The 16,108-nt window shown below is 45.2% G+C and overlaps 1 protein-coding gene across 1 annotated transcript in view; it reads right to left on the minus strand.

Moving 5' to 3' along the window:
- The window catches only part of LOC126132440 (lutropin-choriogonadotropic hormone receptor), a gene marked incomplete at its 3' end in the record, with an annotated part of 796,081 nt that overhangs the window by 128,350 nt on the left and 651,623 nt on the right, over positions 1–16,108 (minus strand). Inside the window, 3 exon segments of the mRNA XM_049915180.1 lie at positions 786–871; positions 1,064–1,225; positions 6,229–6,312. Of these exon segments, the coding sequence (XP_049771137.1) occupies positions 786–871; positions 1,064–1,225; positions 6,229–6,312 (332 nt within the window).

Here is a 16,108-nt window from a genome sequence, read left to right on the forward strand (position 1 = left end):
ACACGGAAAAACTTGAAAACGTTAAAAACAGACGTTTTGACAGAGCACAGGGAAAACTGTGTGACTGTGAAACTGTTGCATTCATTTGTTGCAGTTTATGTGACAAACTCTTATGTTTTCATCACTTTTTTGGGAGTGATTATCACATCCACAAGAAAACCTACATCGGGCAAGGTAGAAGAATCATTTTACCCATTCGCAAAGTGCACAAGTTAGGTGGGTCGACAACATATTCCTGTCATGTGACGCACACGCCGTCACCAGCGTCGTATAGAATATATCAGACGTGTTTTCCTGTGGAGGAATCGGTTGACCTAGGACCTTGCGATCAAATGTTTTCGGTACCCATTGGAGAGGCACGTCCTTTCGTCTACTAATCGCACAGTTTTGCGGTGCGGTCGCAAAACACAGACACTAAACTTATTACAGTGAACAGACACGTCAATGAACGAACGGACAGATCATAACTTTGCGAAAATAAAAAAAGTAAACTTCTCACCCGAGGGAAGACTCGAACGAAGGATCTCTCGTTCAGCAGTTGCTCACGCTAACCACGGGACCACGGCGCAGCTGAGATTACAGTGTCCTCGATGTTGCCTATGATGCGCATGGACTACTCAGTTTGTATATTTTGTTTATTTTTTTCATAGTTCCACACAACTTCTTCCTGTTTTCTCGATTGATCTGTGTCCAGTTTTTCAAGGCCTATCCACTGTGCCAACGTACAGCTACATCTGAGGGGGGTGCGATGGGGAGGTTCCCTTGTAAGCAAAATGGTAGCGTACCTGCGCGAGAGGTTTCCGCAGAGGGCGTGTATGCGCGTGTCGGGGATGCGCGCCGTGGTCTGCGAGAAGTCGCCGTGGTCCTCGTGCTGGCCGTGGCCGTGGCGCGGCGTGGGCGCGGGCCGCAGCGGCTCCAGCTGCTGGAAGCCGGGCTGCGGCTGCTCGCTCTGCCACGAGTAGGCGTCCTCGTCGGCCAGGCCGCCCCAGCCCGCCTCCTCCGCCGCCCCCAGGTCGCCCCACCAGCCGCCGCCCTCCTCGGTCAGCCGCTCGTCGCTGCCGGCCAGGTCGCCCCCCTGGAAGCTGCCGAACTCCCCGAAGTCCCCGTCGTGGTCCGTGTCGCGCCGCCACCTCAGCTCCCCCTCGGTGGTCGCCGCAGACGCGCCGGCCTGGCCCGTGTCGTCCAAGTCGGCGCCGCAGTAGTTGCGCATCATCGCCATGTAAGCCTGCACAGCCACAAACACATCTCTCGCAGCTACGACAAATCTACACTACTGGCCATTAAAATTGCTACACCACGAAGGTGACGTGCTACAGACGCGAAATTTAACCGACAGGAAGAAGATGCTGTCGTGTGCAAATAATTACTTTTCAGAGTATTCACACAAGGTTGGCGCCGGTGGCGACACCTGCAACGTGCTGACACGAGAAAAGTTTCCAACCGATTACTCATACACAAACAGCAGTTGACCGGCATTGCCTGGTGAAACGTTGTTGTGATGCCTCGTGTAAGGAGGAGAAATGCGTACCATGACGTTTCCGACTTTGATAAAGGTCGGATTGTAGCCTATTGTGATTGCGGTTTATCCTATCGCAACATTGCTGCTCGCGTTGGTCGAGATCCAATGACTGTTAGCAGAATATGGAATCGGTGGATTCAGCAGGGTAATACGGAACGCCGTGCTGGATCCCAAAGGCCTCGTATCACTAGCAGTCGAGATGACAGGCATCTTATCCGCATGGCTGTAACGGATCTTGCAGCCACGTCTCGATCCCTGTCAACAGATTGGGACGTTTGCAAGACAACAACCATCTGCACGAACAGTTCGACGACTTTTGCAGCAGCACGGACTATCAGCTCGGAGATCGTGGCTGCGGTTACCCTTGACGCTGCATCACAGACATGAGCGCCTGCGATGGTGTACTCGACGACGAACCTGGATGCACGAATGGCAAAAAGTCATTTGTTCGGATGTATCGAGGTTCTATTTACAGCATCATGATTGTCGCATCCGTGTTTGGCGACATCGCGGTGAACGCACATTGGAAGCGTGTATTCGTCATCGCCATACTGGCGTATCACCCGGCGTCATGGTATAGGGTGCCATTGGTTACACGTCTCGATCACCTCTTTTTCGCATTGACGGCACTCTGAACAGTGGATGTTACATTTCAGATGTGTTACGACCCGTGGCTCTACCCTTCATTCGATCCCTACGAAACCCTACATTTCAGCAGGATAATGCACGACTGCATGTAGCACGTCCTGTACGGGCCTTTCTGGATACAGAAAATGTTCGACTGCTGCCCTGGCCAGCACATTCTCTATATCTCTCACCAACTGAAAACGTCTGGTCAGTGGTGGCCCAGCAACTGGCTCGTCACAATACGCCAGTCACTACTCTTGATGAACTGTGATATCCTGTTGACGCCGCATGGGCAGCTGTACCTGTACACGCCATCCAAGCTGTGTTTGACTCAATGCCCAGGCGTATCAAGGCCGTTATTACGGCCAGAGGTAGTTGTTCTCGGTACTGATTTTTCCGGTTCTATGCACCCAAATTGCGTGAAAATGTAATCACATGTCAGTTCTAGTATAATGTATTTGTCCAATGAATACCCGTTTATCATCTACATTTCTTCTTGGTGTAACAGTTTTAATGTCCAGTAGTGTATTAAAGTTCAGTGTGTGATCCCATCGTGACTAAAGCGAACTTACAACAAACCACAGTTACTATAGCACCAAACCGGGGTTACTCCTAGTGGAGTGTCACTACAGCTGTATGGGGCGTATTAATCTAAAAGTAGAAATATACCTGGAGTGAGCATTGCGTTCTGCGCCTGTTGTCAACATTAAGCTGGAACTGTCACGTGATCTCGGGACGACGTTGTTTGTTTATGTCCAATTCAAATTGGTCGTCACGTTACGTTAAAACGTTCCAAACGGCGGTATTCACACAGTTCGTCAATGGACCGTCACATCACATCACGGTACGACAAGGTTTCTTGGGAAGAAAGTTTTGACGGTATCGTCGTTTGCTAACTTCGTAAGTTAACCTATTTTTGCCGCGCTCACTCGTGTTACTGCAGTGCATTTGTGTCTTCGTAATCTGGTTTGTTTTCGTGGATGATTGCAAATCTTCCGTGACGACTTGGATATTTTTTACAAGAGTGTTCTTACACAAGCGAGGCCAGAAATACGAGAGCGAAAAATTTCTGAGGTTTTACACTAACAGAACATAGCACATTACCAAACAAAATTGTCAAGAACATATGTTATGGAGTTTGCTTTGGCCATTAATAAATTTTGTCGTTCATAGTTCCTCAAGTCCAATACTATACTCTGACTTTTTGTATCACCGTTGGTCACTCATAACCTCAGTTTCGCCATTAGTTACTGGGATAACGAAATTGGCGTGACGTGATGTTACTGACAATATGATTACTCGATGACGTGGCGGTGCCTTGACGTGATACGTTCATTTTGCTCTTCAGAGCAAAGAGCTAAGTGTATTACAGGTATCAAATGCAAATTCTTATGGTGTCTAGAGAACGCCTATAACAAATCCTGCATACGAAGGGAATGTGACTGTACCAGCGATGTAATGGCATTACGGACAAACCTGCGTCGTCATGAGACTTGTGACCACGGTGGCAATGTGTGTTGACAACAGAAAATCAATTATGTGCATCTTAATGTTCACTCCAGGGATATTTCTGCTATATGTTATTAATGGAGGAAATAAATTTCTAAAATGAACCTGCGATTATTGTGTATTTTTGCTAAATAAGCTGTCTAGATCCTGGTAGAGATGTAGTCTGCGGCTTACAGCCTGTGGCCGGCTGCTGGGGTGACTGTCGGATGCATACAGCCTTTCTTCTCCTTGGCATTAGGAGGCGAAGGGTGGCGGCCCCATCGCCCCAGCCGCCGTTTTCCCTCGGGATTTCCGTCATCACTTGACAGCAGGTTGAGCCGACCTGAGGCCCTCCTGAAGGGAGTAAAAGGAGGAAAAACCTACGCCACTCACTGGGATTGAACACAAGACTTCAAGGGCCGGTTTCGAGTGCTCTACCCGCTATTCTACCTCAGTGACCTAGATCCTGGAGGCGCCTGGATTTTTAACTAACACTGAACTTAGTTTTATGAATTCTACGTTTTGAGTGCGATGGAAGCATCTGAACCTAAATGTATATACACGGAAGAGCCGAAGAAACTGGTACACCTGCCTAATATCGTGTAGGGCTCCCGCGAACAGCATGCACTCGACTAATGTTTGAAGTAACGCTGGAGGGAACTCACATATGAATCCTTCAGGGCTGTCTATAAATCCATATGAGTACGAGGGGGTGGAGATCTCTTCCGAACAGCACGTTGCAAGATATCCCACATGTGCTCAATAATGTTCATGAATGGGGAGTTTGGTGGCCAGCGAAAGAGTTTAAACTCAGAAGAGTGTTCCTGGAGCCACTGTATAGCAATTCTGGCCGTGTGTAGTGTCGCATTGTCCTGCTGGAATTGCCCAAGTCCGTCGGAATGCATAATGGACATGAATGGACGCAGATTGTCAGACATAATGCTTAGGTACGTGTCACCTGTCAGTGTGTCCACCCCTGATAGCTGAGTGGTCAGCGCGACGGAATGTCATATCTAACGGCCCGGGTTCGATTCCCGACTGGGTCGGAGATTTTCTCCGCTCAGGGACTGGGTGTTGAGTTGTCCTTATCATCGTCATTTCCTCCCCAACACATTTCCATGGGCACGCCCAAAGTTACTTCTACGTCTGTTGATTACTCTCCATGGAAGATAATCTGCTGCATCCTCCCTACCAAAAAATCATCAGTCCACTCACAAATTTTTATTATTTGACAATAACACGTGGTAATGAGTTAAAAATGCTACATCGCTTCATGCTCTGAAACTGCTCAGAACATTGTAATTATGAGCTTGAAGTGAGTTACACTACATATTAGAAAAACTGAATGCAAGTAACGTAGCATATTAACTCTTCCTGACTAATATCTTAAACTTCAACCTACTCTTCATCACTACTACATTGTGATCTGAGTCTATACCTGCTCCTGGGTATGCCTTACAATCTAGTATCTGATTTCGGAATCGCTGTCTGACCATGATGTAAAGTAACTGAAATCTTCCCGTAAAGCCCGGCCTTTTACAAGTATACCTCCTCCTTTTGTGACTCTTGACTGTTCCTTATTGCAGTGTGTATAGCCTTAGAGAATTTCAAGCGAATCTCTTCGTTTTTAGCACTTGCATATCCCGCATCTTTGCGTAATGATTCTTCCTGATTAACCTCTTGGATTTCAGCCTGATCTCCCCACACAGTAGTGGAAATAAAAAGTTTAACAGTCACTGGCGTAAACATGATGTCTTTCAAAGAAAAAAAAATACCTCTTCGTTCAGTTACATCGAAAACTGTAGGAATGCTTATGATTTCAGAAATTTTACTTTTTGTGCTACCAGTTTCCTCATGTGGTCAATGACTGCAAATTTCGCACAAATTGCTTCTCGATTTTCAAAAGAACAAATCCCGCCTGTCGATCATTGTAATTTTTTGTTCTCTCATTGTCAAATAAATCTTTGACTTCTTTCTTCGTGGTAGTGGAATGTCATTTCATATCAAATTTACACCACCAATCGATTACTGAACTGCATAATAGTAATGGAGAATTCTCATCCCTCTCTCATCTCAGTCACATTCCGTTTTAAAGGCTTGTGACGATACATCGCTAGATTGTCTCTTTTTGTGCAAAAAGCAACTGGACCTGACAAAATCCTTCATACCACGAGGAAACAGCGAAGAGTAAACAGTGGTGACACCACGATTCTGCCGAACTGAAGAGAGCTGTGCATACGGGAGAATGCCACACCGCAAAACTAAATGAAATGTCGCACAGTACCGGGCACTTCCTTCAGCCTCGTCCCGCAAGCGACCAGCACTTCCGTTCCCATGCGCTTTGGTAAATGAGGGAATCAAACAAACTAAAGTCAATTTGACGTTCTTCACACCTCCACACACATCTTTTTTTGGATACTTCGTTGGTTTTTGAAATGAAAATGCAAATTCTGAGTCGTTTTTTGCATAACGAAAACTCTTTTAAGTTTGAACTGCTAGTAAACCGTATGTTTTTACAAAGCAATATCATAAAATGTTATAATGATGAGGTTGACCGCTGAGCCCTAAGAATTCTAAGCAAAACTGATACTGACCTTGTGCTTCTCAGGATCGTGCCTGGCTGGAAACTTGAAGGCGCAACAATGGAAGCTGTACGTCAGCCATGCTTCCCGAAGGTGCTGCAACAGGGAACAAGCAACACTCATAAAGTACATAAACATTACTTTGTGCGCTACTGTATTTATAGTGGATTTTCCTTGGGAAACCATTTGTTATTAACTCTCGTAACCCAAACAAATCCAACTCTTTACGTTGATATCTTATTCAATTAAATTTTCTTTTTAATTTTACCTGCAAATATTTTCTCCAATAGCTGCTTAATTCTCCATATCTGTTCACTAGACTGTCCTTTTAATTTTATCAGCGCATTCTGTCTTTGATGCCTTTTATTGGACATAAAGTCACTAGTCACTAGGCCTAAATGGGAAAAACCAGCTGTGAAGCATCATGAAATAAAACTCTTTATTTAAGTTTCAACGCATAAATTTGTTTAACTACTTGGTCATTCCGTCTTAAAGAGTCATCATTTAAATAGGAGAGCAACACTGAGCGTTATTTAACGTCTTCTCCAGCATGCAAATGTGCTAGGCTATTCCTTCTCGCCCAAGCGATCTACTAAATAAATAACTGATAAAATGTATGTTTTCGACTGTGCATTATATTATATTAATATGGAACAGTCAACTATCTTTCACTTCTGTGTGATATTGTCTTATTAGCTCAGAGCTTTGCTGATACGGGCAATAATGCTGTATTTAATGATTTATATACAGCAGCATTCACGTCTACTACTGCTGACTATGGAGAGGATTTTCCTGAAGCGGGGTTTTCACGACAGTTCGTTCGGAGTTTGCGCCTTCCTCCGATTGGACAAGAAGCGCGGCAAGTTCAGTTAGGTGAATCAATAAAATTGCCTTCTGTTTTCATGAGAAGATTTTGGTGCACTGGGATACAAAAATCATCTTAAGTTATCGTATCAGTGTTCGTTTAAGAGGATACAGAGAAGAGCAAAATCGTGTATAATCTGCTATTGTCTTTTGAATGTGTGGAAATAAATTCGTCCAAACCCTTAATTTTTAATTATCTATTAAAGGAGCCTTTCGTTTAGTAATATATAAGATATATAAGTAGGTTCTAAGAATATCAAGCTGTTTGAAAACTACTGTACATTTGTCCACTCCATTATGACGTGATATAAACATTAGCAAGAAATTAAATCTGTGTGAGTGCAGAATTAGTAATCAAAAGGGGCTCACCAAATCATGGTACTATGCAGTACGAGGACAGGATAGTGACCACAGCGATGTATCACGGTGGCGAACAAATACTGTTCTAGACAAAGTACGTGCCGAAGCGAGTGGGTCGTGCAGTAAATTGACGTGAGAATGAAACTTAATAAAAGCGTAAAAGCGCCGACTGGCAGCACTGATAATAAACAGGGATTGAAGTAAAGTAAATGCTAAACAAAGCCTATTAAAAATGATAGGGTCGACTAGAAATACTCTTAATAATTAAAAAGTAGAGAATCTGGCGATAACATAGAAAATAACTATTTCAGTGAACTGAAATGGACTGAGAACTATTAAGATAAATGTCAATCTAAATCAATAGAAACGAGAAGTGGAGAGGTGTGAGAACTATTAAGATACACCAAAATGTCAATCTAAATCAACAGAAACAAGAAGTGGAGAGGGTTGAGTGATAAGAGAACGGACAGGAAATGGTAACTATGTGGCGGGAGGGGGGGGGGGGGAGGGAGTAAAATGTAAAAAACACAAAGGCTTAAAACTTTTCGGGGTAACGTGAAATCGAACAAGAGGCCAAGGTGGTAGGAGACAAAAGGCAGCAAAAGTGAGCTGCGGATCCAACAGTCACAAAAAAAAGGTACCTAAATTCGGACAAACTTGACATCATAGTATCGTAGAAAATACGGTTTTTAGTGACTAATTGATCCTTAAGGCTTAAGTTTTCCTACCGCTTGAGAAATTTAGCTATCTCTATCTCTTCCAAAAGGGATAATTTTTTCCCCTTTAGGTACCACATGTATGATCTGGAAAGAATCGAGCGTCGTTTCCAACAGTGACAGGTTTCTGTTTTTGAAAGCTAGTAAATGGTTGGAAGAAGGCCATTTAAGAACTCGAAAATTTTTGGTTTTTTAATAGAAGGCAGGTATAGTAATAAAAAATAACGAAATACAAATTGCTGTGAGACGCAAATTATTTTCTCATGGAAGAAAAGAACTCTTTAGTTCTTCGCTTTCTGAAATAACTGTTACATAACTGATGTTAGTTTTCACATAAAAGTTTAATCTATCGCTACCCCAAAGGTTGCTTTGAATAATGCAGAGTCTTCCTAGGCACGATATACACTGCACAACACAATTAAAGGGTCACTTCTTTCAAACCCCATCTTTGTCTTCCAATGCGTTGCAGAAGTTTAAAATGTGCCTCAAGGGCGTCTGCAACATTCCTATGTTGCGGTGCAAAAGCGTGGCGCTCTGCGGTCAACCTCAGCTCAGCGACGCTTCAAATAGCAAGGTGTCGACTCACGTCAAATAAAAGGCCCGAACATAGTAGTTCATGTGAGCTGTATGGTGGTTTAATGATACTAATGTCACATTGCCACCAAATTTTAGCACTTTTCTGCCCAACGCCACCACGCACGTGTCACACTGCAGGACGGTCATCTCATACCACACTTACCTATATTTTACTCCTTCTTTTAATAACTCTGCGATGGAGGTAAGAAACTACGATTCCCAGTGTTGAAACCACACGATTTTCTTTTGGATGGCCGAGGAAAACATTTGTCACACCACCGATCAAAGTCAACACGGAAAAGTTTCAGGAGGTACCGTAAAACGGCGTCAATGAGGCCACTGCTTCCCTTGGAACGTTGATTCTCACACATTTCACAGTTTAACACGGCTGTTCTCAGTGCGATGAAGGACAGGACGACGTTCTTGACAATACTCTACACTAGTCACACCCCCTGGACGATTCAGTAACCTTCGAAAGTGGGGCTGCAATGCCACTGAACGTTTTCTGATCCATTTGGAGGGCAGTGCGACCGCAATTTTTGCTCTGGTATATAGGGTGAAACCACTAGGGACCGTGCAAGACTATTCGAAGAAATCTGAACGTGATATGAAGCAGCAAAGAGTGGTCACGCTTTTCAGCACTTCTGTTTCGCGCCCTCCTGTAGTGTGATCGCGTGGCAAGGGGGGGAGGGAGCTGGAACATGACATGTGCGCGAATAAAATGGCAAAGTGCCCCTCTAAGACTCCCTAGTTTGGCAATATCCTTGTCGCCACCCACACACCCTTCTTGACAATTTTAAAAATGTGCATGTACATGCACCTTATGAGTGGCACTCCAGTGCTTCTATAACGCCTGTTTGCAGGCATGCGGCGTTTAATGGGCGTCAAAGGGGATGCCTGCCGGCAGGCGTTAGACTTGCAGCTGACTGCTACTCACGACGTGACCGTACAGATGTCCTCTCACCGATCTGATTCATATTGACGGTGTGTGCAGGACACGAATAGATCTTCAACGTACGTAAACTGGAAGATGTAACTCTCAATCGTTTTCGTGAAGATCGAATTTGAAAATTTTAGACGCAAACACTTAAGCAGTCCGCAGCCGAGCCAATGAGCGCTTCGTTCCGTAAGCGCGAGGTCTCTGGATCGAATCTCCCCGCTGGTACTTCTCTTTGTTACCATTTAGTTCTAGCAGCATATTTATTATAACTTTACAAATTATCAACATCCAACGATTCATTTATTATTTAAATAACATTTATCCTGATAAAAGGGGAAAAACGTTTTCGTATCAAGATTGGAAATAAAATATCGAAACACGAGAATTTTAAATCAAATCAGTATAGTCATTACATTTATATTATTGTGTATACATTTGTGACAAGTATAGTACGTAACCTATGGAGCACTGCACGAATCAGGATGATACTGATCGTAGAAACATGAGAAAGTAATTGTTGCGACATAGAGCACGTGTGATGAATGACGAACTTTTGCGTGCGCATGACTTTTCAATGTGCCTGTTGCAAAAGAAACTTGTACATTCATAAACGGTTCTCGGTCGCCACACAATAATTTTGCGGCGTACGAAGCATGTCGAACCACATTACCGTATATTGGTACGGACGACTAATGGTGTACGACAGACTGAATTTATATGCTGTCTTCTCTAGAAGCCATCTCTGTATTCTGTTTGTTTGTAGGTACAATTTTGTAATCGTTTTATAAGATTCTTCATCTGCATGTAAAAAATACACGTCGCAAGGCTCCGCCGGTAAATTACATTAGTGAGGGATTATTTTAATACTGCACGTTGGCAGAATAACGTGCGAATGGAAGAAATTACCGGTAGCCAGATTCGGTGCAGGGATCTCGCGTGTATAAAACGAACTGCTTACTCGCTCAGCTGTGGATTCCTTGAAATCATACGAAGTATGTAGGCACTCCTAAAATACTGAAATCGGTTTTCTCAAAAACTGATTGAGAGTTGCATCTTCCTGTTTACGTAAGTTGACGTCCTAGTCGTGCCCTACACAGTTTGAATTAAATCGCTGAGGTGAAGTTCGTACCGTCCCCTTGTCAGCTGAAAGTATGTCGAAATCTGTCTACAGGTACAGTATCCTTGTAAGGCGTTTAACAAAGACGTGCCGGTGGTACCGACGGGAGGGTGGGAGTGTAAGAAGGACCCTTTGCCATTTTATGCACATGCTTATCAATGTTGCAACCCCTGTTGTCACGCTATAAGAGATCACAAAACGGAAGTACAGAAAGAGCATAAACACTCTTTGCTGCTTCGGATCACGTTCAAGTTCCGTAGAATGGTTTTGAACGGTCTCCAGTGGTTCCACCCTATATACCTGGGCAAAAACTGCGGTCGCACTACCCTCCAAATGAGCCACATCACATTCATCTACATGCTTACTCTGCAATTCACATTTAAGTGCTTGGCAGAGGGTTCATCGAACCACAATCATACTATCTCTCTACCATTCCACTCCCGAACAGCGCGCGGGAAAAACGAACACCTAAACCTTTCTGTTCGCGCTCTGATTTCTCTTATTTTATTTTGATGATCATTCGTACCTATGTAGGTTGGAATCAACAAAATATTTTCGCATTCGGAATAGAAAGTTGGTGACTGAAATTTCGTAAATAGATCTTGCCGCGATGAAAAACGTCTTTGCTTTAATGACTTCCATCCCAACTCGCGTATCATATCTGCCACACTCTCTCCCCTATTACGTGATAATACAAAACGAGCTGCCCTTTTTGCACCCTTTCGATGTCCTCCGTCAATCCCACCTGGTAAGGATCCCACACCGCACAGCAATATTCTAACAGAGGACGAACGAGTGTAGTGTAAGCTGTCTCTTTAGTGAACTTGTTGCATCTTCTAAGTGTCCTGCCAATGAAACGCAACCTTTGGCTCGCCTTCCCCACAATATTATCTATGTGATCTTTCCAACTGAAGTTGTTCGTAATTTTAACACCCAGGTACTTAGTTGAATTGACAGCCTTGAGAATTGTACAATTTACCGAGTAATCGAATTGCAACGGATTTCTTTTGGAGCTCATGTGGATCACCTCAAACGTTTCGTTATTTAGCGTCAACTGCCACCTGGCACACTATACAGAAATCTTTTCTAAATCGCTTTGCTACTGATACTGGTCTTCGGATGACCTTACTAGACGGTAAATTACAGCATCATCTGCGAACAACCTAAGAGAACTGCTCAGATTGTCACCCAGGTCATTTATATATATAGAAGAGCAAAGGTCCCAGGACGCTTCCCTGGGGAACACCTGATATCACTGCAGTTTTACTCGATGATTTGCCGTCTATTACAACGAACTGAGACCTTCTGACAGGAAATCACGAATTCAGTCGCACAACTGACACGATACCCCATAGGCCCGCAGCTTGATTAGAAGTCGCTTGTGAGGAACAATGTCAAAAGCTTTCCGGAAATCTAGAAATACGGAATCAACTTGAGATCCCCTGTCAATAGCGGTCATTACTTCGTGCGAATAAAGAGCTAGCTGCGTTGCACAAGAACGATGTTTTCTGAAACCATGCTGATTACGTATCAATAGTGTGTTCCCTTCGACGTGATTCATAATGTTTGAATACAGAATATGCTCCAAAACCCTACTGCAAACCGACGTCAATGATATAGGTCTGTAGTTCGATGGATTACTCCTACTACCCTTCTTAAACACTGGTGCGACCTGGGCAATTTTCCAATCTGTAGGTACAGATCTATCGGCGAGCGAGCGGTTGTATATGATTGCTAAGTAGGGAGCTATTGTATCAGCGTAATCTGAAAGGAACCTAATCGGTATACAGTCTGGACCAAGCGATTTGAGTTGCTTCGCAACCCCAAGATATCTACTTCTAAGAAATTCATGCTAGCAGCTGTTCCATGGCGTCGCAGCCGCACGAGCTCCTTTAAGAAGGACTGAATCATCCGGGGGCTGTCAGTAGTGTCCAACGTTGTCAAGAACTGTGAACTATCGTTTTAAGCAGTGAAATGTGCGAGAGTCAATGCCCCAAGGGAAGAGCTGGTTCCACTCACGCCGTTTATGCCATCTCCTGCTGCATTTACGTGTAGTCTCTAAGTGGCGTTGTGTCTCAAATGTTTACCCCTTCCACCCATAGGGAAACCGTATGCTTCCAATACAAGGAATCACAGTTCTGCCCGCCATCGCAGAGCCGTCCATCAAAACAGGCTGTTTCAAGAGCATTATTAAATACACTCCTGGAAATGGAAAAAAGAACACATTGACACCGGTGTGTCAGACCCACCATACTTGCTCCGGACCCTGCGAGAGGGCTGTACAAGCAATGATCACACGCACGGCACAGCGGACACACCAGGAACCGCGGTGTTGGCCGTCGAATGGCGCTAGCTGCGCAGCATTTGTGCACCGCCGCCGTCAGTGTCAGCCAGTTTGCCGTGGCATACGGAGCTCCATCGCAGTCTTTAACACTGGTAGCATGCCGCGACAGCGTGGACGTGAACCGTATGTGCAGTTGACGGACTTTGAGCGAGGGCGTATAGTGGGCATGCGGGAGGCCGGGTGGACGTACCGCCAAATTGCTCAACACGTGGGGCGTGAGGTCTCCACAGTACATCGATGTTGTCACCAGTGGTCGGCGGAAGGTGCACGTGCCCGTCGACCTGGGACCGGACCGCAGCGACGCACGGATGCACGCCAAGACCGTAGGATCCTACGCAGTGCCGTAGGGGACCGCACCGCCACTTCCCAGCAAATTAGGGACACTGTTGCTCCTGGGGTATCGGCGAGGACCATTCGCAACCGTCTCCATGAAGCTGGGCTACGGTCCCGCACACCGTTAGGCCGTCTTCCGCTCACGCCCCAACATCGTGCAGCCCGCCTCCAGTGGTGTCGCGACAGGCGTGGATGGAGGGACGAATGGAGACGTGTCGTCTTCAGCGATGAGAGTCGCTTCTGCCTTGGTGGCAATGATGGTCGTATGCGTGTTTGGCGCCGTGCAGGTGAGCGCCACAATCAGGACTGCATACGACCGAGGCACACAGGGCCAACACCCGGCATCATGGTGTGGGGAGCGATCTCCTACACTGGCCGTACACCACTGGTGATCGTCGAGGGGACACTGAATAGTGCACGGTACATCCAAACCGTCATCGAACCCATCGTTCTACCATTCCTAGACCGGCAAGGGAACTTGCTGTTCCAACAGGACAATGCACGTCCGCATGTATCCCGTGCCACCCAACGTGCTCTAGAAGGTGTAAGTCAACTACCCTGGCCAGCAAGATCTCCGGATCTGTCCCCCATTGAGCATGTTTGGGACTGGATGAAGTGTCGTCTCACGCGGTCTGCACGTCCAGCACGAACGCTGGTCCAACTGAGGCGCCAGGTGGAAATGGCATGGCAAGCCGTTCCACAGGACTACATCCAGCATCTCTACGATCGTCTCCATGGGAGAATAGCAGCCTGCATTGCTGCGAAAGGTGGATATACACTGTACTAGTGCCGACATTGTGCATGCTCTGTTGCCTGTGTCTATGTGCCTGTGGTTCTGTCAGTGTGATCATGTGATGTATCTGACCCCAGGAATGTGTCATTAAAGTTTCCCCTTCCTGGGACAATGAATTCACGGTGTTCTTATTTCAATTTCCAGGAGTGTATATTAAGAGGTGGTAGTGTGGACTAATTCGAATAAAACATTCCATATAACATGTCTCCAGCTGCCGGCCGCGGTGGCCGTGCGGTTCTAGGCGCTTCAGTCCGGAACCGCGTGACTGCTACGGTGGCAGGTTCGAATCCTGCCTCGGGCATGTGCTTATGGTAGTTAGGTTTAAGTCGTTCTAAGTTCTATGGGACTGATGACCTCAGATGTTAAGTCCCATAGCGCTCAGAGCCATTTTTTTGTCTCCAGCTTTTATTTATTACAAATATAAAGTTGGTTACAGATACCAATATGGGTTTATTTATCGACTGTCACGTTCGTTTTTAAGTTCAAGTTGTGCAGTTGTGCTTGAGTCTATACAAGCGAATTTTTCAATTGTGATTATATAGGGAATGCGGTAGACGATTTTGTAAAAGCAGAGTACCGGTTTAAAGAATGTTTATTGTACTAAACTGCGTCAGATTGGGGCAGTGTCCAGCAGTCATATTTCATCTGAATCCGGAGATGGACAGAGCGTAGATGAAGTATAATGCATTTTTCAGCTGATACAGCTTAGTCTTTCAACAAGAACAAGCACTGTTTCTACACGTATGGGTGTTCGACGTACAAGAAAATGGGAGACATCATGTGTGCCTGGCCTCTGTACTTACCATTTATTGTCTTCAATACCTTGGAGAAGGATATTAAGGTAGCAATTGGGATTTTGTCGTTGACTAATTTTAAATCGCCGAGTAACTCCATTAATACCGTTTACTGACGAGTCCACTTTCTCTCGTGACGGTTTCAATAAAACTCATAATTCACATTGGCGGTCCCACGAAATACACTTTCAAGAACGCTGTCTGGTTTGACGTGTGTTAAACGGTCGGTTGATTGGGCCTGTTTTGTTACTGCATCGTCTTTCAGGTCTCCGTTACCGAAAGACTTCCTTCAAAACGAGCTTCCGGCATTGTTGGAAGAGGTTGCCTTGATTACGTTCCCTTGACTACCAAGGTGAGTATCTTCTTCGAGCACGACTGGGCTCCCGAACATTCCAGTCGTCAGGTAACTCATCATCTGAACCTAACACTCCCTGGACTATAGAACGGCGGAAATGGCCACGGAATTTACCTCTTAAGATATTTGCCTGTGAGGGTGATTGAAAGGCGAAGCCCACACAAGACAATATCACACCCCTCAATATTTACGATTCCTCCTCAAACACATATTGAATTTCTTGACTGCGGACGTAAATGTAGTCTCAGAGAAAATGCTGCTTTATATCGCACGTGAGTGTGGCAAAATAAACACAGTCGGTTCACTCTTTTTCAAATGAGCGCCTCCTCCGTTTTCTGGTAGCCTCCTACCGTAGATGCGTTATTAGCCGTCCGACGAGCACTAGACGGTTCTCAACTTCCACTGGCCGGCCCTACTATGATCGTGCGACCGCCTGCTTGCTTTACTCCGGCTCCAGCTCGCTCATCATTTACTGCAGCAATACCGGACGTGGCCGAAAAAGAATGAAAATGGCGGAAACTCAGCGTTAATCGTTCGTCAAACCTATACGATGACCAGTTCTAGGATCTACCATTGGCGCTACCATGGCTTTGAACAGATACATGTTTTGTACATAAAAACGATGCCAACAAGGGTTTTTACTGATTATTGTTGGATAAAAAGGGAAAAAGAATTACTTTCTTACTATACCCTACAGCAG

The sequence above is a fragment of the Schistocerca cancellata genome, chromosome 1 (assembly GCF_023864275.1).
Source record: "Schistocerca cancellata isolate TAMUIC-IGC-003103 chromosome 1, iqSchCanc2.1, whole genome shotgun sequence".
NCBI classification, from domain to species: Eukaryota; Metazoa; Arthropoda; class Insecta; order Orthoptera; family Acrididae; genus Schistocerca; species Schistocerca cancellata.